This window comes from Lampetra planeri, chromosome 1 (genome assembly GCF_965212315.1).
Source record: "Lampetra planeri chromosome 1, kcLamPlan1.2.h2, whole genome shotgun sequence".
Classification (NCBI taxonomy): Eukaryota; Metazoa; Chordata; class Hyperoartia; order Petromyzontiformes; family Petromyzontidae; genus Lampetra; species Lampetra planeri.
In genome coordinates this window covers 33,570,359-33,596,183 of record NC_136107.1, presented here as the reverse complement: position 1 = coordinate 33,596,183, position 25,825 = coordinate 33,570,359, and the positions used below count along the sequence as shown (strand labels likewise).

The window sequence follows — 25,825 nt, the reverse complement described above, 5'->3', positions numbered from 1 at the left end:
ATAGGCCTATTCAATCACCTGTTTAGAATATGCGACAAAAACATTAATTTGACATTCAGCAAAGCGCATCGCACCGTGTTTGAGAACGGCCTTCAGAAGGTAATGTCATAGAACTTCGTCAAAATATCCATTTAAGTGAGCTTATTTTATCGACAATACAGGTGCCACAGTTATTCCCCATATGCTTCGAGAGAAGTAAATTTCAACGTTGTCAAACCAATGCAGGAAATCTGCTGACGTGATAAACTGTGCTTTTCCTCCGGAAACACCAATTTCCGCCATACAAAAGCAAAACCTTGTAAATGGTAAAGTATCCCAATACATGGCCATTCTGAAAATAGTGACGCATTCCTGATTAAATGACATCACTTACAAGTCTCTCAGTTAAACCCAGTAACAACAACGTGTGCACTTTCACAGCCCTTTCGGCAGTCTACTGCTCGAGAACGGCCGTGTGGGTTATTTGACCAAACTTCACCACGCTGGTCACTGCGGGTTTCTGAAGGGGGTGCCCCAGGACCTGTTGAGATATCATTCGTCAGTGATGTTAGAGCCATGGCCGGGTATCGAAACCAGTGATTCTCATTCTTTTTAAATCCTTTATATTAAGTTCGCTTGCTTGCTTGCTTGCGCGCTTACGACCGTGCAAATCTTTCGGTCGTTTTTAATTTAAATCCTTTATATTAAGTTCGCTTGCTTGCGCGCTTACGACCGTGCAAATCTTTCGGTCGTTTTTTAACCCACTTCCCGTGATCCAATCGAGCTGACATTTTCCACACAGACTCGTTGTGCGTGACAATTAATTTTTGTGAAAAAAATTTGCTAAATTTTACACTTTTTAAGAAAAATTTTTTTCAATTTAATTACCAATTGCTTAATGCTGCCAGGCAATCATCTGACCCATAGGTGGCAGCCATCTCAAGCCAGAGGACGAGAGGACTCTAGCCGCCACGCATATAAAGGATTTATAGTGAAAAACTTTGTTTTTACGGGTTAATTTTTTATATGTACCGAATGTTGAATTTCTTTTGCACCGCACGGAGCCAACATACATGTTACAAAAGTAGATTTGCTTACTCATCTACCCCAGGTGGGACTCGAACCCACAATCCCTGGCTTAGGAGGCCAGTGCCTTATCCATTAGGCCACTGGGGCTGCACATGTACGGAGTGCGTGCAGTGGGACTTATACCACGTGGACGTTATCAACATCGTGATTTGGTGGAATTTCACAGCGCAGTACAATAAAGACCTGGCTCATGGGCAGACACCTTAAATAAACCCACAATGACCATAACATTTTGACATTTAATTAACTCCAATTCATTGCAAAGCGATTACGGTTAAAGATAAAACAGGAAAACCTAACATCACCCGTGGTGGGACTCTAAGCTACAATCCCTGACTTAGGAAACAAGTCAATTGAGCCACTGGGGCCACATGAGGAACGATGAAGTTGCAGATCTGGCTTATTATACCCGCCCTCCACCCCAATGAACGCCACTGGTCATCACGCGCACCACCCACGTTGGGTATTAGTGTGTTTTGTCGCCGGAATGTGGTTCTGAATTTCCCCGCGCACATTTAAAATGTCTCCTGGGCGACAACCATGCCGCAGCTTGGCCCCCCAAAGAGCCTTAGGCTGAGAACGGCTGAGTTAAACCAAATGTAGAGCAATGTTGAGGGGCGTTTAAAAGTACGTCTTGAACTTGGTGTAAATAATTAACGATCTTGTACTGTGATGCAACTCCTAAAGCGGCCTTACAATAATTATACAATTGTATTAACAATTACAACAGACAAAGGACCTTTAGATGAGAACATGATTGAATGGCCTTCATGCAGCGGTCATTACCCTTAAATTCTGCAGAGTTGCATATTTTATCAGAAGTCAAATCAGCTACATACAGAATGTTTCCTAAGTGTAAGAAAATAACACAAATTGAGCTACAAGCAAAACAAATAAGGAAGCAAAATCATGCATACGAATGCATCCTGTGATGCTTCCCAACCGCGGGGTTGTCCTGGAAAATATTTAATGAACGCTCAACTACAGCGCTCGCGTCAGGCGGGCAGGGGAGAGCCAGGCTCTGCCGGGGAGGGCAAGAGGCAACACGCTCTTTGGTTTTTCGGTAAAGTCACGTAGGTAAAAATTTTTTAATTAAATCACGACGTTTCGGAGGCAACACAAGCTTCCGTCTTCAGGTGGAACCGTCACAGCAAAAAAAAATTACCTACGTGACTTTACCAAAAAAAACAAAGAGTATGAACCCTTGCAGTCACGAAAACTTCAAATCTAGAAGAGGCAACACGTTGGTCCATTCGGCAAAATTGTCATACCGTAAAACATGGGAAGTCATTAATATCCATAAAACTTCACGCTAAAGTCCCGTTCGCATTGGATTGGAGGTATTCTAAATCCCCCCCCCCCTTCATCCGTTACGGAAGGACCAGAGCTAATGCATAAACTATTACAGACGTTATTGTGTTAAAAAAAGACTGCCAGCTTGAGACGATCAAGCCTTTGCCGGAAGAAGTGAATCACTGAACGATGTCTCCACCTGGCGGACAGAGAACGGCAGTGTTAAGAGATAATTTCAAGGTGGCCTTGGTGACTCGGAGGTCAGGGTAGAGCTGGGTCTGAATCCGGGTTTCAGTTTAAACAGGTACAGGTGCCCGAGAGAGCCCCCCCCCCCCCCCTTGAGGGTATTTGGCCTACTCTTCCACACTGGCCAAAAACGTATTGAAAGAGGTGGGAGTACCCACACTTTCCCACCCACTGCGCGTGATCTGCCAACACATTGCGTGGTTACATCAATACAAGTCGACAAAAACAGTTTAATATAGCTCTCAGTTAAACCCAGTACAACAAGGTGTGTACTTTTACAGCCCTTTCGGCAGTCTACTGCTAGAAAACGGCCGTGTGAGTTATTTGACCATACTTCACCACGCTGGTCACTGCGGGTTATTGAAGGGGGTGCCCCCAGAACCTGTTGAGATATCATTCGTCAATTATGTTAGCCATGGCCGGGTATCGAACCAGTAATTCTCATTATTTTTATATGTACCGAACGTTGTATTTCTTTTTGACCGTACGGAACCAACATACATGTTACAAAAGTAGATTTTTACTCATCTACCCCAGGTGGGACTCGAACCCACAATCCCTGGCTTAGGAGGCCAGTGCCTTATCCATTAGGCCACTGGGGCTGCACATGTACGGAGTGCGTGCAGTGGGACTTATACAACGTGGACGTTATCAACATCGTGATTTGGTGGAATTTCAGCTTGTGCGCATTTTCTCGTTCACAGCGCAATACGATAAAGACCTGGCTCATGGGCAGACACCTTAAATAAACCCACAATTACCATAAAATTTTGACATTTTTAATTAACTCGAATTCATTGCAAAGCGATTATGGTTAAAGTTAAAACAGGAAAACCTAACATCACCCGTGGTGGGAATCTAAGCTACAATCCCTGACTTAGGAAACAAGTCCATTGAGCCACTGGGGCCACATGAGGAACGATGAAGATGCAGATCTGGCTTATTATGCCCCCCCCCACCACCACCCCAATGAACACCACTGCTCATCACACCCGCCACCCACGTTGGGTATTAGTGTGTTTTGTCGCCGGAATGTGGTTCTGAATTTCCCCGCGCACATTTGAAATGTCTACTGGGCGACAACCATGCCGCAGACTGCCCCCCAATGAGCCTTGGGCTGAGAACGGCTGAGTTAAACCAAATGTAGAGCAATGTTGAGGGGCGTTTAAACGTACGTCTTGAACAGTGGTATAAAGAATTAACGATATTGCACTGTGATGCAACTCCTCAAGCGGCCTTACAATAATTATACCATTGTGTAAAAAAGTACAACAGGCAAAGGACCTTTAGGTGAGAACATTTTATTTACAAGGTGCGCAATACAAACAACTAATGACGGAATGGCCTTCATTCAGCAGTCATTACCCTTAAATTCTGCACAGTTGCATATTTTATCAGAAGTCAAATCAGCTACTTGGTTCTTTCGGTAGAGTCACGTAAAAGGGACATAATAAAATAATAAAAATAAAACCTAAAAAAACAATTCTCACGACGTTTCGGCCACAACGCAAGCAGCCGTCCTCAGGTGAAGAACAGGTCTGTCGGAAAGACAGCGTCTGAATGAACACCACCAAGCTTGGCAGCGTATATTTAAGCTGGGCTGGAAGAGGAAGGGCGCCTTGCAAATGCCTTTGTCCCTTCTACGTGACTTTACCGAAAGAACCAAGAAGATGAATCCCTGCATTCACGAAAGCTTTAAATCGAAATTCAAATCAGCTACATACAGAATGTTCCCTAAGTGTAAGAAAAAACGCAAATTGAGCCACAAGCATAAACAATAAGGAAGAAAAATCATGCGTACGAATGCATTCTGTGATGCATCCCAACCGCGGGGTTGTCCTGGAAAATATTTAATGAACGATAAACTACAGCGCTCGCGTCAGGCGAGCAGGGTAGAGCCAGGCTCTGCCGGGGAGGGCAAGGGGCAACACGCTCTATGGTTTTTTCGGTAAAGTCACGTAGGTAAAAAATGAAAAGAAATTAAATCACGACGTTTCGGAGGCAACACAAGCTTCCGTCTTCAGGTGGAACCGTCACAGCAATATTTTTTTTTACCTACGTGACTTTACCGAAAAAAACAAAGAGTATGAACCCTTGCAATCACGAAAACTTCAAATCTAGAAGGGACAACACGTTGTTGGTCCATTCGGCAAAATTCTCATATCGTTAAACATGGGAAGTCATTCATATTCATAAAACTTCACGCTAAAGTCCCGTTCGCATTGGATTGGAGGTATTCTAAATCCCCCCCTTCATCCGTTACGTAAGGACCAGAGCTAATGCATAAACTATTACAAACGTTATTGTGTTAAAAAAGACACTTGTCAGCTTGAGACGATCAAGCCTTTGCCGGAAGGAGTGAATCACGGAACGATGTCTCCACCTGGCGGACATGGAACGGCAATGTTAAGAGATCATTTCAAGGTGGCCTTGGTAACTCGGAGGTCAGGGTAGAGCTGGGTCTGAATCCGGGTTTCAGTTTAAACAGGTACAGGTGCCCGAGAGAGCCCCCCTTGAGGGTATTAGGCCTACTCTTCCACACTGGCAAAACGTCTTGAAAGAGTTGGAAGTTCCCACACTTTCCCACCCACCGCGCGCGACCTGCCAACAGATTGCGTGGTTTCCTATTTATACCATCGGGTGGATAGAGGCGTGAGTATTTTAAGTAACTTGAACATTGTTTCAACTGCCGCGCTGGAAGGTTAAACAGGCGACCTCTGGGTTTGCAAGTCCGGTGCAAATGTACAGCACTAACCAATGACACCTACCCCGTGCTTTAACCACCCTTGTAATGATTATTATGGGCTGTGCTGAATGAGCTCTTTCATGCGTTTTCGGGTCGTACCTCGTGGTGGTCCGGCATGATGTCCGACGTTTCGCTAAAGAAGCTCTCCACTGAACACGTGCGGCGAAACGTCGGACATCATGCCGAACAGCGACGCGGTGCGACCCGAAAACGCATCGGAGAGCACGTTATTGTTTTGACCGTCAAATTAACTTCATCCATAATACAGGGTGCTTAAAAAAGTTAACACTAATATGGGACTATCGTTTTTAATGGAAAAAGAACGGATAATACACTGTAACATAGCTTCGAAAAGTCAGAATCTCCACTTGTTCGCCATCATTGTCAACGCACGCCTGTAATCTTCTCCAGGTGATCTCTGGAGCGCGGAGGCACACTTTTCTCGTGGTATTCTTGCAAATTCTCAAAAGTGTTAACGTTTTTTTTTAAGCGCCCCTGTACAAATTTACTTTAACCTCTTGGCAGGAGTTTCGGGGCATGAAGGCGGCCCCTATCCGTGGATTTGATTCCAAGGCCACCTCTGAATCATTCTGAGTCGAGAACTTTTTGGAGCCGTTGCCACCCAAATCGACAGAATTAAACCGCGCAGTTCAATGCCCAAGCCGGCATCATTAACCACGACGAATTCTAAACCCGCGTCGTTACTGAAAACTAACCCTCACGGTGCACGGGATATGCTTTGCATCGTCCCGCTGTTCGAGTGTAATATACAGGGTGTTTTAAAAAGATGGACCCATTTTCAAAGCAAAGCGATTTCAAATCGGGTCCATCTTTTTAAAACACCCTGTACATCAACGACTACACTTGCACTTATTCTTGGTTCTTTCGGTAAAGTCACGTAGAAGGGAAATAATAAAAGAATAAAAAAGAAAACAATAAAATTCTCATGACGTTTCGATTGCAACACGAGCAATTAGCATCAGGTGTGATAACCACAGCAAGAAAATTTGAAAAAGTGGCGTTTTTTGTACTGTTACGGAACTTTTTGTTAATCCACTGCTGGATGAAGGCCTCCACCACCAAGTCGTGTGCAGGTCACGGGGGTTGTTTGAATCATGCTGTACACACTTCGCCCGTGCTGACTGGTCGGAGAGTGGCGAATGCGAGGAAATTAAGATCAAGGCCGTAATTACAATAGTCAAATATGCTCAAAATGCCCCCAACCCCCCCCCCCCCCCAATATATCGCTATAAAATAGATTTCTGTTCATATGATTGTGGTAATGATTGTACTTTATTAATCCCTAATCTCTGCCGTTTCATACAATGAAACAAGAAAATGTAAAGAAGCAAAAACAGAGCAATGTAATACAATACACTATTAAACATTATTGTAAACAAAAAATTCCATCCCATTTGTTAGTGATTTTTTTTTATATTTTAGACAGGAAATGGCAGGAAATTCGTTTTCAAATTTCGATTTTTCGGACCCTCTGTAAGATTTGGTCCCCCCCCAATGTTGACTCCATGGCTACGGCCTTGCATACGATGTTGGGAGTTGCGTAATTTAACAGACATCGGAGGCGGTGAGGGGCCACGTTTTGTGACGAGTCTCACTCCACACGGTACGGTCATTCACCGTGTATCTATTTAAATCGACGAATCGTCGCCGGCTCCAGATGGTGACAGACACGCGCACGAAACGATGTTGAACGAAGGTCGCCCTGGTTGCTTGCCATGTCACAACTCTTCCGCTAGGGGGGTCCCACGTCGTCTTCTTCATCATCATCATCAGACCGGGACAGTGAGATCATGGCTGCGCTGCTGCTGAGGACAAGCCGGAGTCTGGGTAAGCTACAGAGAGGCGACGGTGATGATGATGATAATGGGTTGATCACCTCTCTCCACGTCGGTGTGTCGGTTCGAGTGGCGGGTGAAGGTGTCAGCTGGGATGTCGTAGACATGACACACTCCCGACCCACACCTAACACGACTCTAGTACACACAGAATCACACACAGATACACACAGAGATACACACAGAGATACACACACAGACACACACACAAACACACAAACACAGACACACACACAACCCCGTGCGGCTACTACCTCTGACTCGGTGGGTTCCGCGGTGTCCCCAGACCGGCCACCTCCCAAGTTCGTTCCCCGGGCCAGGGCCCAACAATCGGCGGCGGGTGTCGTCTAAGCCCGTTGATGGCGACCGCCTCCCCCTAAGTCAACTCAGCATTAAATTAGCACCTTGGCTCGGTATAAACACAACAACAACAACAACACATCAGCAGTGGGGAGACAAAGGCGGCCGGGCGTGGTGTTAATGTAGCACCCCCCCCTCCCCACTATTGTGCATTTGGCGTCCTCTCTCCCCTGCTCAGCACATGGTGGACTAGCAGTGAGTGAGTGGAAGTTGCTCTCTCGCTCACAGCACTTGCCCCTGCAGTCTGCTAAGGCTATACAGGCTGGCAACTTTGTCTTTGTTTGGCTGTTGAGGTTCTCTCACTAACAACACTTGCCCCAGCAGAATGTTAAGGCTATACAGGTGGGATCTTTGTCTTTGTTTGACTGTCGAGGTGGTCACTAACAGCACTTGTCCCAGCAGTCTGTTAAGGCTATACAGCTGGGATCTTTGTCTTTGTTTGACTGTCGAGGTGGTCACTAACAGCACTTGCCCCAGCAGTCTGTTAACGCTATACGAGTGGGAACTTTGTCTTTGTTTGGCTGTCGAGGCGCTCACTAACAGCACTTGCACCAGCAGTCTGCTAAGGCTATACGGGTGGGAACTTTGTCTTTGTTTGGCTGTCGAGGTGCTCACTAACAACACTTGCCCCAGCAGTCTGTTAAGGCTATACAGGGTGGGAACTTTGTCTTTGTTTGACTGTCGAGGTGGTCACTAACAGCACTTGCCCCAGCAGTCTGTTAAGGCTATACGAGTGGGAACTTTGTCTTTGTTTGGCTGTCGAGGCGCTCACTAACAACACTTGCCCCAGCAGTCTGCTAAGGCTATACAGGGTGGGATCTTTGTCTTTGGTGTCTTGTCAGGCTTGCAGACGAGTGACCGCTTGTCGGGGTCGCAGTGTTTATAGTTGGCTCGAGGTGGCTGGCTGGCTGGTGACTGTAAGGCAAAGGTTGTGGGTGACGAGGTGTCACCGACTGCCCTGAGCGACGCACTTGCGCTGGCCAACTTAGCATTTTGGCATGGTTGCCATAGAGCAAGTAGGTTGTAGGTGCTAGATTTGAAGTTTTCGTGACTGCAAGAATCCATACTCTTTGGTTCTTTCGGTAAAGTTAGGGAGGTGAAAAATAAAAATATTAAATAAATAAAAATCTTTTACACCTACGTGACTTTACCCAAAGAACCAAAGAGTGGGTTGTAGGTGCACGTGTTTTCGGGTGGGTGATGTCTTCTCGTTTCTCTGGGTTTCCCGAGGGAGTTTTAGGGGTTTTTTCCCCCTCCACTAAAGGGCCGTCCATAAATGATGTCACGCACCTGGGGGGGGGGGGGGGGTCAGACATTTGTGACGATGTGTGACGAGGGGGGGGGGGTTTGAGAAATGTGACGTCACATCAAAATGCGCAACTTAAAATAAATATAAACACGTTCTACAAAAAAATATATACTTTTTAATAAATGTTTTCTCCTACAACATCATAGTGCAGCGCCACATTAAATACGCACTACAATGACAATAGTTAAAAGCGATTTGAAGCATGTTTTATTTTCAAAATGGAAATATGGTTTTGAGGGGGGCGGGGGGCGGGGGGCAGAGCTTTGTGACGTCATATTTGAGGGGGGGGGGTCTGACTTTGTGACGAGGGGGGGGGGGTCAAAAATCGTCCAAAATCGCATGACGTCATTTATGGACGGACCCTAATGCAATAGACAACCCAAACTTTGTACGAATAACAACCAAAGCTTAATAAACTCGCCGTATCGCCGACGCGAAGCAGATTTTAGCCTGGTTAGCACTTGAATGGGTGGCCATCAGGGTTTGTCCAGGTGTTGTAGTCATGAGGCTTCGAATTTGCCAGGAGATGGCAGTGTTGCATTACGCCGGCTACTCGCCCACGTGCCAAACACACTAAATGGAATTGACCAAACATTCCAGTTACAAGACCCTCCTGAAAATAAGTCTTTAAGACTCCGTAAAGCTTTCTTTGTGTGAGTAATAGAGATTATGTAACGTTGAAATTTTATGCAACTCATTCGAGTAAACAGGAAAGGGTCGAAAAAATATTTTCTAGGTGACAAACGCCTCGAGGGCATGGCATACATGTCAACCCCTTATCAGTGTCAATCTTATTACAAATCAATTTAGACCTTATTGGTCACCCCGTGTCCTTATAAATCTCAACTTTCATCCTACAAAGTCCCATCACAAGGGAGAAACACAAACAAATCAACACGAAGTATATATACAAATACTGTGTTCTTGGAATTTCTCTCACTTGATACAGCTATCGTGCTGTGACTGTTCCACCTGAAGACGGAAGCTTGTGTTGCGTCCGAAACGTCGTGATTTTTATTTTATTTTTATTTTACTTTCATTAATTTAATTTTTTTACCTACGTGACTTTACCGAAAAAACCTAAGAATATGAATACTTGCAGTCACAAAAGCTTCAAATCTAGAACAAATGATGGGTTTTTTAACCCGTACTGAAACGGCTGTACGCTGTATGGACCTGAACTCAATTTCCCTGTACAAGAATACGGGTAACTGTATGGGTTGACAGATATGGCATGGCATGTGAGATGTACTGCTTCGTGAAGGTACGTCAGCATTAGTTGAGTGACATGATCTTCTAGATGCCGCTCTCTAACATGGGGAGATGTTTTACTGCTATGGAAATGTCTCAATCTCTTAACAACATTATGCAGGTAGCACGGTCGTAATGTCATTTACAGCCCTTGATTTACCCAGAATCTAAATATTTTTCCTGGAGAAATCCGATGAGCTATGAAGCTCTTTTTCACAGATGTCCATTAGGGGCGGGTCAGAGTTACACCAGCAAACAATACAAAAAAACGATATAAAAGCAAGATAGAGAAATCGTTAAGTCGCTAAAATAAATACAATATAGAAGTACAAATTGCACAATCAGATAAATTCCTGCCGATTTTTCACAACCAAATGCAAGCTTGGGCAAGGCAGCAAAACAACAACAAAAGCAGTCCCAGACGACATCAAGACAACACCAGAGGTCGCAAACGGGTTTTGATTCCTTACCCGTACCTGTACCCGGCCGCACCAGGGTCGCAAATGGGTACCTGTACCCGGCCGGGTACGGGTACCCGTTCCCTACCCGTACCCATACCCTACCCGAAATGAGTGACAAACTGTTACTCACCAATGACTCACGGCCTACCCGTACCCGTACCCGGCCGGGTACGGGTAGCCGGGTATCGGGTAGGGTACGGGTATCGGGTACCCGGTTGCGACCTCTGGACAACACACAGTCCCGCAATTACATTTCGCATTAACATTAAACTTTCGATACGTAGGTAAGGTTCAAAGTTACAGATCACATTGGAAATTTTGGCTGTATCTGGCACTAATCTTCTGCTTCAGAATTTTTTTGAAAGAATATTTACGATGGTGAGGAAGGAAACACGTTTGTTCCAAAAACGTAACGGCAAAGGATTTGTCACCTATTCCACTTTTTCTCGGGATAGTTAAAAAGGCAATTAGATGTTCATCTTCGGTTTCTTGAGTTTGACAATGGGGTTAATTAATTAGATACGTTTTTCGGAAATTTGGCGAAAAGGATTTTATGAATGAACAGGGCCAAATGGAGATTTCTTCTTGCATCAAGTGATGTGAGATTGCATTTTAAGTAGAGGTCATAATGGTGGGTCCCGTATGGGGCATCCAGTGCAAATCAAAGAGCAGAATGATGAAGCGGGTTTAGTCTGTTTAGTGATTCATCAGTAGCTGATCTGTAAGTAGCGTCACAGTAGTCAAAAAGTCGTATAATGATAGCTTCAGAAATTTGGAGGTGCAATCGAATGGGAAAATGGTGTTTCTGTATGAAAATTTTTTTTTTATTTCCTTCCAAGATGAGATCAATATGGTGTTGGAATGTAAGTTTTTAATCAATCAGTAAACCCAAGTATTTGAAGCACTCTGTTCAATGAAGTTGTTTCTGATATTCGTCTTAGGTGAAGGGAATGAAACTGGATTTTTGTTTCAAGCAAAGAGTGTGTGATCTTGTTTTTTGGGGGGATTTAGGAGCAATTTTAGTGATGGCAATTGAAAGTTTTATCAGCACAGAGATTTAATTCTGAATGATTTGAGTGTAGTCCAAAATTTTTAGATATAAGGTGAACAGAATTTGACCCAGCATGGAACCTTATGGAACGCCCTTTGTTTTTTTAATATTTGTGGACGAGATCTTATCACTATGTACCTTTTGTCTTTCTTCTACACCGAATTGAATGTTCGCCAAAAGAGTCTTGGGTTTTTTTGTGAATTGAAATTAGTTTGATGATAGTATGAAAATTTTGCTCTTCTTACATGGCGAGTACATCTATTCCTTAGTGTTCCATCCAATAATGAAGGTTGTTTGATGTCTTTGCATTATTCCAGGCTATGTCTGTTGTTTTCATTAAATCAGAAATGTTCTGATCGAACCATGGTCGACAATCATCCTTTACTCTGAACTTTTTTGAAGTGGACATGCTTGCAAATTATTTTTAGGAATTGGTTCTTAAAATGTCCAAGCACTTTGAATAACTGGAATTGTGTTCACCGAATCCCAGTCAAAATGGAGAGTGTCATTTTTCAATGCTTGAATGTCAACATTTCTTAATTATCGAAGTAATCCGCACGGCCTGTCAGCCATACATACGTCATGGGGGTTATTGTTGTTTGACCATACTTTACCATATTGGTCAGTGCTGGTCGATGATAAACATGTTCAGGAATAGAACTCAGATGGTTGGGTTCATAGCGAATCGCACTAACCACTGCGCCACCACTCCATCCCACAAACGGACTATAATTTGGAGTAGTTCTATTTACAAAGTCCCAAATCAGAGCAGACACAGTTAGATTGGATTGGATGAGTGGCGCTGGTCTGGTCTGCGATGTTCAACCGACACCTCTCCCTGTTCCTGCGCTCCTCCCTCCTGGACAGGCGCGTGTCTCCGCGTGGCCACCGGTTGCCCGTCGCCATCATCCTGTGTCGTGGCGGCATGGTCGACGGCGCGGGGGCCCCGGGAGGGTGCGGTAGCGTGGAGGACACACGTGCAGGTGCGGCACTACTCGTCCAGCGACAAGCTCTCCATTGAAATGGACGACAAGACCGGTGAGATTCGCGAACGCCGGCTTCTTGTCGTGCAGCCTTGGTGCGCGAAAAACCGTTGTGAAATATTCATAATATAGGTTTTTGGGTCAGATCGCGTTATTTATAAATGTGTCGTAACCCTCCACCACCCAACACGGCCAAACAGTAAAAAATGTGTCCAAGTTTTTCAAAGGACAAAATAATTCACTTCTTTAGCCCACCGGTCTGTTGAAGAGAGAATCAACAGCATTTTAAAATTTGAGTACAACGTTTCGCTGATAATTACAATCAGCTTCATCGGGCAAGAATGGTGAAGCTCTCCTGTTGCTTCCGGTCTTAAATAGAGCAGCAGCAGGGTGATGTCATCATTTAATTCACTCTGGTGCAGTGATTCGAGGCAAAGAGGGGGAGGGTATTGTAATTATATAGATTGGTAATCATTCAATTGTTATTCATTGGTATTTGTTTCCCTTATAAGGAATTGTAATTGTATTTATTTAATAATACGCTTCCAGGCCGCACTAAGCCTGTTGCTTGTCAGAGCGAAGTGAATTATTTTGTCCTTTAAAAAACTTGGACACATTTTTTACTGTTTGGCCGTGTCGGGTCGTGGAGGGTTACGACACATTTATAAATAACGCGATCTCACTCAAAAAACCTATATTATGAATAATATTGGTCGCGAAAGCCTACGTGTTAAATTGTTGTGAAATATCATCGTCATCTTCAAAATCAACCACGATCGTCCATACTGTGTTCATCCCATCCATGCTGTGTACATCCAGCACACTGCTGGTCACAGCACTTCTCTTTCTGATTCTTTCCTCTCACCGCTCAACTTTCTTACTCCCTTCTATTATTTATTTTCCAGAATTCGTGTAACCTTTTCAATTAAAGAAACCTATGAACTCCTATATGTTGCACCTTAAATAAGACTGTTTGTTGCCCGCTGCTTGGTGCGTTGGGCATGTGCTCAGCAGCTGTGATTTAAAAAAAATATCAAACTCCATTGCTGGATGAAGACCTTGCAAATCTCTCACCGTTTCACATGGGTCCTGAGAGTCATCCATCTTGCACATTTCATTGCTCCATCTTCATAGTGGACATCCCCTGCCTTGGCTGCCACTCTCTACATAGTTTTGACCATCGGCCATCATCTTATCGAGTAACATATCATGCCCAAGTCCACTTTTCTTTAATAAAAAAGTATGTTGCAACCTGCTCATACTCTTTGGGTCTATCGGTAAAGTCACGTAGATAGAAAAATATCTACGTGACTTTACCGAAAGACCCAAAGACTATGAATTCCTGCAGTCACGCAAGCTTTACGTCAAGACTCAACCTGCTCGTGTTCACTACCATGTGTTTCTGTCTCTGTTTAATTTCAAGCATTCGTCTCTCAACGCTTTATAAATGGTCACGTTTCTTTTTCATGTGTCCAAGCAAGTAATAAGACGGTATAACAAGGTTCTAAAATATTGTACCCTAGCTCAACCGTTTACCCCCCTGACTTGTCAAGAATCGGCGCTTTGGAGGCAAACGGCGAATCTCTGTCCTCTGGCAGGAGTGGCGGTCCTGAAGCTGTCGAATCCACCCGTCAACAGCCTGAGCCTGGAGCTGCTCACGGAGCTCGCCATCGGCCTCGATAAGCTGGAGATGAACCCGAGCTGCCGCGGCGTCATCATGACCTCGGTGCCGTGACCCATGACGCAACGAGGCCGTGCATTCTTGCGAGTTTTTGACCGAATGTGTTCTCTGCCAATGTTTGAACTGCTATAGTGAGGTGGGCAATGTGTAATTTCCTTGGCGGCTGATGATGATGAGACTGGATACACTTTTTACATTCCTCGCTGTCTCTGGTTATGGAAATCGCTTCCTGTTCAGCGACTCTTTTCTCTATTAAGGGGCCATCCATTTAGTACGTACGCATGGAGAGGAGAGAGGGGGTTAACCCAAATGCGTACGTTTGCATATGGGGGGGTCTACTGACAATGTACCTACGCATAGGAAATGGGGGGGGGGGGGTGAAGCGTCGATAATAATTTGTCTACATTGGCCTTCAAATGAGTTAGATAGTCCGGCGGTGGATTACCTGTTTGCTTAAACACGTTCATATTATTAATCCTTGATCGTTTGTGCGTGGATACAATATCGGCCGTTCTATAGGATTCGGGGGTGGGGGGTGCGTCAAGCGTACGTACGTACGCAGGTAGGGGGGGGGTGTAAAAAGTACGCGCGCATACAGGGAGGGGGGGGGGTCAAGTTTTGACAGATTTTTGCATACCTACTAAATGGATGGCCCCCAAGTCCTCCTTTCCGCAGCCTCCCACATGGCAGAGTACAGTCACATGGCTCAGGAGGCACTACGTTTTCCACTGCAGAAGCCGAACCGTGCCATTGACATCACACTCAAAGAACGAGTTTAGATGCTCATAGATGATGCGGTTATATTTCCTCAGTATATTTGCGTCATTAGCCTCACCTTTGGCCCTGCTTGGCCCCGATCCAGATTCTGTCTTGTGAGGCCAGCATGTCACGGATTGGTATCGACTCGGCACCGTATCTCACCGATGGAAAATCGCCTTTACTGTGAGGACCTCACGCTGGCTCGGCTGGGACGTGCCAATGCAAAAGGGGTAATCTTGGCACCGTTGCGTCGTGTGGGGTGTGCTGCGCTGTCCAGGCAAATCCGCACATCTTCTCGGCGGGCCTGGACGTGTCGGAGATGATGGGCAAGCCCACGGAGCACTACCGCGAGTTCTGGCGCGCCGTGCAGGAGATGTGGCTCAAGCTGTACGGCTCCAGCCTCATCACCATCGCCGCCATCAACGTACACTGCCCTCACCCCCCACCACCCCCTTTCAGAACACCACCAACAAAGACAAAGATCCTCCGCACAGCCATATAGATTACTGAAGCAACTTCTTTTTGCGAGCACCTATGAAGGCTGGCGACGTACACAAGGGAGTGGTGGCAGATGTGTCTATCTGCGGGTCGATCCATAACAGATAATTTCAATATGAACGAAACTTCAGTTTAAAGATGTGTTGCTATGAAGCACTTACCTATTCAAAACAAGACATAGTTATGAAAGGGTTAGTGCCCAAAAGGTGGAGTTACAAATCAGAGCAGAAATAACTATTTGCATATATGCAAAGGAATTTTTGTCCTGACAGCTACCCATCGGCTTCCATACTGCCAATTAAAAACTTCTGAGCATTACAGATTCCGTGCGTTTGCTTTATGTTTCGTAACTTGTCATTACAAAATGTGCTGAGCCGTGGTTTCTCCCATCAGGGCTCGAGTCCAGCAGGCGGCTGCCTCATGGCCATGTGCTGCGATTACCGCCTGATGGCCGACAACCCCAAGTACTCCATCGGCCTCAACGAGACGAAGCTCGGCATCGTGGCGCCATTCTGGTACGAACCTAGCCGCTCGGCGCATGACAAGATGGTCTTGGTCTCTGTCTTTCCATGCTGTCAGGCTCATAAGGCAAAGTTGGGACATTTACACTTCGATCCGTCTTGGACAAGACGTTCCAGGTCGCGGATGTCGATCAGGAAGCTGTCTTTCCGACAGCTCTGTTCTTCACCTGAGGACGGCTGCTTGTGTTGTGGCCGAAACGTCGTGATCATTTTATTGTTTTATTTTTTATTATTTCCCTTCTACGTGACTTTACCGAAAGATCCAAGAATATGAATCCCTGCAGTCACGAAAGCTTTAAATCGAAAATTAATAAGTCCTTTGGTGTTTGATTGAGGCATCATTCCATTACTGAGGTATACTGTCCTGGCGTGGTCAAAGTTTCGTGAAGCATGGTCAGACAACCCCCATTACGGGCACTGTGTAGGGAGTCGCTAACCCAGCAGCGGATCAACAGAATGGCTGTACATACATGTTACCTTTATCACTACATGGCTTATTTATACTCAATCAAAGTGCACATTATTATTGCATACCGCCTAATGTTGAGGTGTTATTAAATGTGCATAGCTGCCAAATGGTACTTGAAAGCCCGACCTGGGCCTCGGGTGAGGAAAAATGTTTTGCGCCCCTGCCCCAGTGCATCATGGCCTTAATCCACGCTCCTGACAGCGACGCTCTATCTCTACGACCGCATGTATATTGAACTTCTTCCGCACCGTACGTAGCCAGCCGTGCTAACCGGAGGTGGGGATGCGTGTGGTGCACACGCCAGGTTCCGTGACACGATGATGGGCGTGGTGGGCACGCGCGTCACCGAGCGCTCTCTGCAGCTGGGCCTCATGTACTCGCCCTCCGAGGCCGTGCACGTGGGGCTGGTGGACCGCACCGTGCCCGAGGAGACCGTCATGGAGGAGGCGCGCGCCGAGATGGGTCGCTGGCTCAAGATCCCAGGTAGGAACGCCACTCCCCTTGCAAGTCCCAGGCTGAGGGAGGGGGTTTTCTGCGCCACAGGCGGCAGTTTGGCGGGAAAAGCTGCTTTCTTGTGGGGACTTTTCACAGTGCTGCTGAGCGTTGGGCTTGCTGGTGCCGAGATTGTGTATGTGACAATTCATTGTCGTAAGGTTCACATGGTGTTTCTTTTTACCTATATAGCTCATCATGAATACCATACACATCACTGGCTTCTTACGATCAATAGAGTCCTTTCTCAAATCTGTGACAAAAATGTTATCAATTTAGTGCTGTGACTGACAGACTGACTCACAGAAAGACAATTGAAGTATATTCAAATGTAGTTAAATACCACAGCGGTAACTAAACACACCAAAAGTATGCTGAAGACTTGTGGAGAATGTGTGGCAGGCCTGCTCGTGTTTGTCATTTAAACATATGTATATATAAATATATGGGTTAGTCAGTTTAACACGTAGGCTTTCGCAACCTATATCATCCATAAGAGATGTTTTTGGGTTCGAAATAAAATTAATTGTAACCGTTTTGATAGCTGCCAACTTTGTGCTGCGTGGAAGCGAATCATGAAATAAAGCATTGTTTAAATGCATGCCTTGTCAGGCCACCATACTTCAATAGGGATTACCGTTGGTATGGATAAGATCAAAGGGCTCGCATAATGCGCATGCATAATGTAATCTACCCCCCCCCCACGTTGCGCAAGAGCGGAGAAGCGTGGTCACCACATCTACGCCTCTATATATGGAACGAAACAGGTGGACTTCTCCACAAATCTGGCTGTCGTCTGATGAAGCTAGTTGTAATTACTGGCGAAACGTCGTACTCAGATTTTAAATATGTTGTGGCTTGGCTCTCCAACACACCGGTGTGCTGTACTAGTGACGAATTGACATGTACGTGACAACCCTTACTCGTTGGCTGTGTCAGGTGGTGGCATCGGATTTTAACGACACATATTTACGCAATCTAACCCAAAAAAAACTCTTATGGATATAAATGTATGCTTACATGTTATCGTACATGCCAATATATTGTGTTCATTATATATACCATTTTATATATGTATATAATGAATTGGAATGTAAGAGCTCCTCCAAAGCTCCTTCTAGTGGAGGCCCCTCCACCAGCAGTAGTGAAAGCAAGAAGTATAATTGCATGATTACACGTTCATCAATAAACTCAAGAAAGAAAAAAATAAACATCAGTGTTTCAGAAAAACTTTATGAGAAATAAGTCGGACATCAGTTGCACCATTGCACACTGAAATATAAGGTTGTGTGGGCATAGGTTTCCACTCAAGCGTGCTGTTGGGCACTGACCTTTGCCTTCATTACCAGTACCTGCCAAGCTGGGCACTGTGGCACGAAGCTAATATTGACTGTAAAGTATGATAGGGATTTCTATAGCTCAGGATGCAACTGGATTGGTAGATGTTACCCATGCAATGGCTGACCCTCGTCCCTTGCGATTTGCTGAATTTTCACGATTCAACAATTTAAATACAATTACAATTGTGGTGAATGCAGCACATCTAATTGCTGCATACAGACCTTGTGAATCCACTGCGAGATAAGGGCCTCCCCATACTGTGGAGCTCGTGGGGTTATTTGACCACACTTCACACTGGTTAGTGTGGGTTGAAGGTAGCGAGCATTGATATGGGAGCAAAGTACAGTACAACAATGTATTTTGCTGCACTGCCGTCTGCTATGGAAAACACAGGTCCGCTACAACATATACGAATGTAAAATAATCGATACGCACACATTCTTCACTGTGTGCATTGAGTGTGATAATCTATTTTAATTGAGCAACTCGTGCAAAATGCTTTAGTTGGTGCTAACTTGACATTGATATGCCAAAAGGTGACTCAACCACATCGCCAATGCCTGCATGAAAATTTGTATATGATTGTTTCCCAGACCACGCGCGGCAGATCACCAAGTCCATGATGCGCAAGACAACCATCGACCACCTCCTGGCACAGCGTGATTCGGACATCTCAAACTTTGCGAACTTCATCTCCAAGGAGTCCATCCAGAAGTCGCTTACGGCCTACATGCAGGCTCTCCGCCAGCCCAAGAAGTGAAGCGGAGGGAAAGGGAGGGGGGCTGTGTGGTGCCCTCGGTAATTGCGTGGAGTAATTCTGCCCCCGGCTCTCTCATGTGGAGCTTCCTATGAGACTCTGACAGCACCAGCACGAGGGGGTATGCGGTTGTGGGGATCGTCCAAAAAGTCTAGTCACACGTGATCCTGCTTCTGGGTATTTAACTCATCGTACATGTTCGCACTGTTTCCTCAAAATACAACACGTTTTTTGTTTCGCCTGCTTAATTTACCCTCTTTCCACTCCCTCGCACTGATCTCTGTAGAAAATGCAGAGAAATAACTAAGTGATGCAGTGCCCAGTGGTGACTTTACACGTGAAGAAACTGCACATAAAGCAATAATAAATCTACCTGAGAAAATATGTAGTTGAGTTGGGTGCTTTGGCTGGACAGCACCATATTAATGTTTGTTAATTGTTTCATACCTTTGAGGTGTGCAGTATTCTATGGTGAGTTGATAATTACAGCAGGGTTGAAAGGCCCTGTTTGCTAAATGTGAGGCTGCTGAATATATAAGATGCAAAACAAACTGGTTTGGCTCAGAGCCTTGCTGTGGCCTTGCAGACGTGACAATCCATTACTCTCTTGTATTTGTCTCTGTTTATTAAACAGCCTTCCATTTCATTTAACACACTGCGAATTTTCACATAAGCTGTGCATTGCACCAACACATCTATCTGAGCCTGCAGATGTGTGTAGGCTCCTAACAAGGGAACTGTGACTTTAGTTGACACTGGTTGTTGGGGAATTTCGTACGTTTTATGGAAAACCTCTCGTATCCTGCAAAAAACATTTTAGTAAGCAGGCAGAGGCATTTACTAACAATGTTTGACAACTTTCCTTGTGACGGTGTCTATGTGTGCGATTGCTGCCAAGTGGGAAGAATTATACTGTTTTAGGAGGGCTTTTAATTAGAGTTTGAAACGAACATCACTTTGCCCTGTTGAGTGCATTACACAAACTGGGTGGAGATACGGGACAATAAAATTGTTTCAAAAAACCTTCATGTATACTGGCATTTGTTATTGTTCAACACTAAACAACAACCTACTCAGTAGTATAAAAAAAAATAACTTAATTACGTACACATCAGTACTACATAATTTCTTTTATAAAGGAATGAACATTTAAATGCCAATCGGAACAGTTAAAGTGTAATGAGTTTTTTTTTTTCTCCCAGCTTTGACTCCAAGGTCTTCTGTTTTTACCAGGTCTCCCTTACAAAGGAGATTTGTCATAGTGGGCTATCGCATAGTTAAATCAAGGCTACTGAACGTATCTGCAGTATTCCTTGGTACCTTTCTTATCACACAAGGTCACACAATAATCCTACTACTTAAACATTTTATATTAACAAAAATATATAGCAACAATTAAGGCTTCAGGTGACTTATTAAAGTGTTTCCAGTGTCTTATCAAGCACTTTGATGCCATAATAGCCGAGTCATTCAGTGTGAGCCATTCGTGCCAAAAAGTTGGCTGCTCTGCATAGCTATGGAATACAATTATACTGGTAGGAACCCACTGGTTCCACCAGCCCACAGGGGAGGATTGTGTCCGTCCGTCGTACAGGGAGGGGCTGGGTGGGGAGGGGCTGGGTGGGGGGTGGGGCTGGGTGAGGGGTGGGGCTGGGTGGGGGGTGGGAGGGGTGGGGAGGGGCTGGTCATCCCGTTGTGCTCTTATAAAACTCAACGTTTAACCTACTCACGCCGGCTTGTGCCCGCCCTCACAGTCGGCCATATTTGCAAAATACACCACGCCGCCGTTGACCCTGGCCATTGACCGAGCAACCCAACGTTCCTACCAGCTCCCTCCGCAGGAATGTGTTTGTTCCTGGAGGAAACATGTCCCTGCAGCCTGTCACACAAGTAAATTAAGGCTACTGAAGTGAACGCATCTGTGCAGTTACCTCATGCGTTGCTCAGCACACTGGGGGTCACAACAGTAACCCTGCTACTTTACACATATTTGGAGGAACTGATATTCGTTTACGATCAATACAGCCGGTCACATGGCGACACCGAACGCCAGCTTGAATGCGAGCTCCACGGCACTCTCCGACACAGAGTCATGGAAGCAGACGTAGAACTCTCGCGCGGGCGGCTCCAGACACTGCCTCCTGCGCATGCAACAAGAAGGGGTGCCAGCACAGCAGTGATTCAATGGGAGGGACTATGCATTCCCCTCTAATATATAATTTTTTTTAAACTATTTGTTACGGGCACAAATTGTGCAAAACCGGCATACGTTCAATTGCGAACTTGGAGGTGTGAAAATTAACAAACCGCGGTGCCAGCTGTTGTTTGAAGATGCCCATAGTAGTGCTTTGAGAAAACCTGATAGGATATACTCTTTGGTTCTTTCGGTAAAGTCACGTAGGTATAAATAAATCGCGACGTTTCGGGTGCAACACAAGCGTCCGTCATCAGGTGGGAAGGCATGGTCTGCTGCTGAGGCAGACTGTTACCGAAAGAACCAAAGAGTATGGATTCCTGCAGTCACAAAAGCTTCAAATCAAGACTGATAGGATATGCTGAACACAACCTCACCCCAAAGACAACAGTTTAACTGTATACTACAGTTTGGTTCATAATGGACCGTCTATATAATGCTCCCTGCGTTATGGACAGATGTACTGAGCCAATGCATAACTTCTATCAACCTTCGTTGGAAAGTATTTAATAGGCACGAGTGGAGCAGCTCACCCCAGCACCCAGTAGGTGAGTGTCGGTGCAGGCTTTTTCGGGTCGTTCCAAAAAGGCGCACTGCAGTGGAAGAGCACGCCATGCTCCCTCACGCGGCCCAGTGGTGACCTTTCACCCCTGAGGTCAGAGGGCAGTGAGCCCTGGAGGACGTCCGGCTGGTCTGTTTGCTGTTTTCAGAAGAAGAGATCACAAAAACACGTGAAATGTCGATGATATAAATGAGATTTATTTTCCACATCCATCGCCCACCCTTTTGGCCTCGCCCCCCCTCCCTCCCGATACGTTCCTTTCATTGGCTACCATAGTCTGATGAGCTCCCCCCTCCCTCTCCCTCCCCCCTCAACTCGCTTTTAAGGGATTACATCTTGAATCATTGCCTCACTTGATACAGCTAATCTGGCTGTGACGGTCCCACCTGATGACGGAGACTTGTGTTGCCTCCGAAACGTCGTGATTTTTTGTTTTTATTTTATTTTACTTTCTACGTGACTTTACCGAAAAAACCTAAGAAGAAGAAGGAGATTTATTTTATAACCACGCGAGAGTTCCTTGACACGAAAAGGCTCTTTTCTGAGCGGCAAGAGATACAATTTAGGTGTGTTATATTCGTTACGACCAGCCGTAACCAATTTACTGCTGATATGAAAGCCTCCGCAAGCCTTCGCCATCTATCATGGTTCTGCCAGAGGAATGTGAAATTTCCACCACTGGCTCAAAGCTATAAATGGAACACGAGCGCTGGCCCACATCATCTGAATGGGAAACCACAATACAGTGGATATAACGTGTCCCACGGTTTTGTTAATAAAACAAGCCAAAGCACCACACACTTTACTTAGCCCGGTATTCCAAAGACATAGCACAGGGTGATTCATTTACAGCTTATCCACTGAATTCTAATGATCTCGGATAATGCATCTTTGAATGTTGTAACCAAATCAAACTGGCTGCGTTGGACAAAAGGTGCGTTACGAGCGTTAATTCTCTTCATGGGTTATCTATATAAATGACCCTGTATTTTATTCAAGTCTCCATGCAAAAGAGACGTTTTATCTACAACAGCTGACGGCTCCGGTGCTAGCGACTTTGAGCTCCCGGCTTACCGCTAGCAGGCTGCTCTGCTGAAAGAGCGCCCTGATGGAGAGGCAGCAGCGGTGGAAGTTGGCGAGCAGCTGAGCGTGCAACGTGCCGCCCAGACGCTCCACGTCGCTGTGGGCAGGGGCGATGTACACACCCTCCGCTACCTCCAGCGACACGTAGTGGAACAGCGTGTTCTCGGCGCCCGATGTCAGCCTAAGATCACACGCAGGATGTCAGACTGGAATCACACAATAGTTTGATATCACACGCACAGCATGCCAGACTAAAATCAAAGCTACAACAGCCTGAGTATCACACACAATGTCAGACTGGAAACAAACATACCGTACAATACAACAACCTGAGACCATACACAACATTACAGCCCGAGATCACACAGCACAACAGCCTGAAATGACATCCATGATATACGAGTAAAATAAAATCAACAAGTAAAGAAAAACATCGTGCACACGCATGGATTATGTAGCACTTTCCAACATGCATTTATCCTCAGAGATATTTAATCAAAACTACGCAAGGCAACAGCCAGGTTTTAAATTTGCAAATAGTCCTTTTTGCTCTGGTTTGTGTCTCCAGATTTTTGGCAATACTTGATCAATTTGATAAATTTTAAGTCCTTCATAGATAAACAAAAATTGTTAATGAAAATTGTATTCATATTGGATCATCTTTATGCGAGTTATCCTGACCTCATGTTACAAGCAGACAAACAGAGATAATCCATAGATCCTTTCAACCTTAATTGGAAAGTGTTAGACAGAAAAATCTTATCTCAGTGGATGTTTACTTGTTTACTGCAATCATAAATAACAATGATCTGATATCTAAATAACTACCTTCTATAAAGTAAAAGGTTAATGTGGTTCCTTGCTCAGTTGAGCATGGGGCGGCACTTATTTCCTGTTTATAGCACTGAGCCAGAAGTAAAAATTACATATTGCTCTGGTAGGGTTAAGTCTTTTCAAAGGACAACCACATTGTTCACCTAACCACAAGGCAGTACTTATTTTATCAACCCTGGAGGGATGAATGAGCTGAAGGACAGAGTTGGCCCCCGACTGGGATTTAAACTCTCTCTCAACCTTCCGATTGCGAGCCGCTCATTTTGGACATCTGTGGAAAAAAGCTTTATAGCTCATCGGATTCCTACAAAATGAATAAATATTCTGATTCTGATTTACCTCTGCCACCCAGCTAAATATATTGAACAATGATCAGCTGCAATTTTAGTTCGAGCACCTTGTACGAATCATTTGCAATAACATCACACCATTAAGTTATTGAACTGGATAAAAAAAAAAAATCCATGCCCATTTTTATCAAATGAAGGTAATTGGATGTGACGCGTGGGTGTGGTGTTTAACACGCGGAACTTTGCCTGCACACGCTGCTCATCTCCTGTGTGTCAGCATCGGCGCTCTCCCTCCAGCCACCACCCAGCAGGAAGGGACTGGATCTCTTCTTCGTCATCTGTGCATAGTCACCACAGCCGCAATAAGTTTGATGGGTGCCTGGCGCATGCAGAGTATTTGAGGGGCCCCGCTTTCTATATTCAAATCTTTCCCTTTACTGTTTTACTAACGCCCGTGCCTGATTTCAAACCACTAAATTGTTATTTAAACAACAAAAACTTTGTGATATTGTGTTGGTTGTGGAGCACAAGCATAAGAAACTAAACTCAAAACATGCGTCAATAGATTTCCCTCAAAGGAAACACGTGCCAGGCAACATTTCAGACAACGGCTTTTCTTCATCTCTCGGTTATTAAGGGCCATTTCCCGAAACGTTACCATTGTTATTAACCTTGGTTTTCTCAGTTCTGATTTTGAAATGTTAACCTCAGTTAAAGCAAACAAAGCTATTTTAATTTCAGCGCATACTGGTAGTCATACAAATAATGATACTACGGCTTTAGTTACCAAATGACCAATAGGGTTTATCATAGTACAACAGTATTGTGTTTCAGCCATTATAAAGCTGGATAGATGTTTTGGTGTCACTCGAAATTCAAGGCCCCAGGCTACAGACCCTGAATTCCCTGCTTTAATATAGCCATGGATGTCCCAGTGTGACAGAATTAAAGCAGCACCAGCCTCTGAGCCAGGGTTTGTCACACTCCAGTTGCAAGGTTTTAGCTATTCAGCCAGACTCATCCATATTAATTTATTTGTCAATATTGTCATCATGGTCAATGAAATGCTGGAGAATTTAGCTCTCTGAGCCTCAGGCATGAACAAAAAAATACCTTCGTCTGAGCGTCAGGACTTAACAGGTGCATGAGTCTGCCTTTCTGAGCCTCAGTAATAATATCTTCAGTGTGTTGTGATATATCGCCTTGCTTACCTTTGACTTTCTAATACATGTGTGTGATGAACAGTGCTGTGTGCATGTGCGTGTCCACTGTCACCTTAAACGCACTGGTGACTCCACTGCTACCTCCGCTGCCGGCAGAGACCCCTGACCCCTGGCTCTCCCTGCGCCCGGGCATACCCGGGACGCCCCCCTCTGCCGAGCGCTGCGCAGTGGTGCCGGGTGCGGGTGAGTCCGCTCCATCCTGTCTCCCTCTGGCAGGGCTGGGACTGAGTCTCCGGGGTCCACGAAAACCCGGAGAGGACTGTGTCCTGCGGTGGCCTGGACTGAACACTGTCGAACCGCCACCTGCAGCCAAGTATCGCCCGTCGCACATAGGGTTAGTGGCGTTGTCATATTTGATGATATGATATACATTTTCACGATATGAAAATTATTGTAAAATTTGTTTTCCAGAAATTTAAATGTTATCATTTGCATTTTTGCATTGTTTTAATGCTCTAATCAGTCACACAAAATAGTAATGAATAGATTAATTACAA

At 45.1% G+C, this 25,825-nt stretch overlaps 2 protein-coding genes and 2 non-coding genes across 6 annotated transcripts in view; 1 reads left to right on the top strand and 3 right to left on the bottom strand.

The window, feature by feature from the left end:
- Positions 1-1,082: 1,082 nt before the first annotated feature.
- Positions 1,083-1,155, bottom strand: TRNAR-CCU (transfer RNA arginine (anticodon CCU)). Its single transcript has one exon. It is a non-coding gene; the product is annotated as a tRNA-Arg (tRNA).
- Positions 1,156-3,136: 1,981 nt separating this feature from the next.
- Positions 3,137-3,209, bottom strand: TRNAR-CCU (transfer RNA arginine (anticodon CCU)). Its single transcript has one exon. It is a non-coding gene; the product is annotated as a tRNA-Arg (tRNA).
- A 3,887-nt stretch (positions 3,210-7,096) lies between these two features.
- Positions 7,097-20,002, top strand: ECI1 (enoyl-CoA delta isomerase 1). The gene is made up of 7 exons (XM_078599220.1): positions 7,097-7,201; positions 12,509-12,679; positions 14,223-14,350; positions 15,342-15,488; positions 15,956-16,077; positions 16,857-17,035; positions 18,979-20,002. Exons 1-7 carry the CDS (start codon positions 7,165-7,167, stop codon positions 19,143-19,145), a joined length of 951 nt encoding a protein of 316 aa, XP_078455346.1. The 5' UTR covers positions 7,097-7,164; the 3' UTR covers positions 19,146-20,002.
- Positions 20,003-20,793: 791 nt separating this feature from the next.
- Positions 20,794-25,825, bottom strand: part of INTU (inturned planar cell polarity protein) — a 37,978-nt gene continuing 32,946 nt past the window's right edge. For 2 of the 3 annotated variants that reach the window (XM_078599191.1, XM_078599208.1), the window contains 5 exons: positions 25,381-25,631; positions 24,352-24,443; positions 22,973-23,162; positions 21,870-22,036; positions 20,795-21,283 (listed from right to left, as the gene is read on the bottom strand). In XM_078599191.1, coding sequence (XP_078455317.1) covers positions 21,172-21,283; positions 21,870-22,036; positions 22,973-23,162; positions 24,352-24,443; positions 25,381-25,631 — 812 coding nt within the window. In that variant the 3' untranslated portion in view covers positions 20,795-21,171. Of the gene's footprint in view, positions 21,284-21,869; positions 22,037-22,972; positions 23,163-24,351; positions 24,444-25,380; positions 25,632-25,825 lie in introns of all 3 variants that reach the window. The other variant, XM_078599199.1, reaches the window with a different exon arrangement.

Coding starts and splice junctions, on each gene's coding strand:
- ECI1 (XM_078599220.1), top strand. CDS start 7,165: ATGGCTGCGCTGCTGCTGAGGACAAGCCGGAGTCTGG. Junction 7,202..12,508: donor GAGGACAAGCCGGAGTCTGG/GTAAGCTACAGA, acceptor CCTCCTGGACAG/GCGCGTGTCTCCGCGTGGCC. Junction 14,351..15,341: donor GCGGCGTCATCATGACCTCG/GTGCCGTGACCC, acceptor TGCGCTGTCCAG/GCAAATCCGCACATCTTCTC.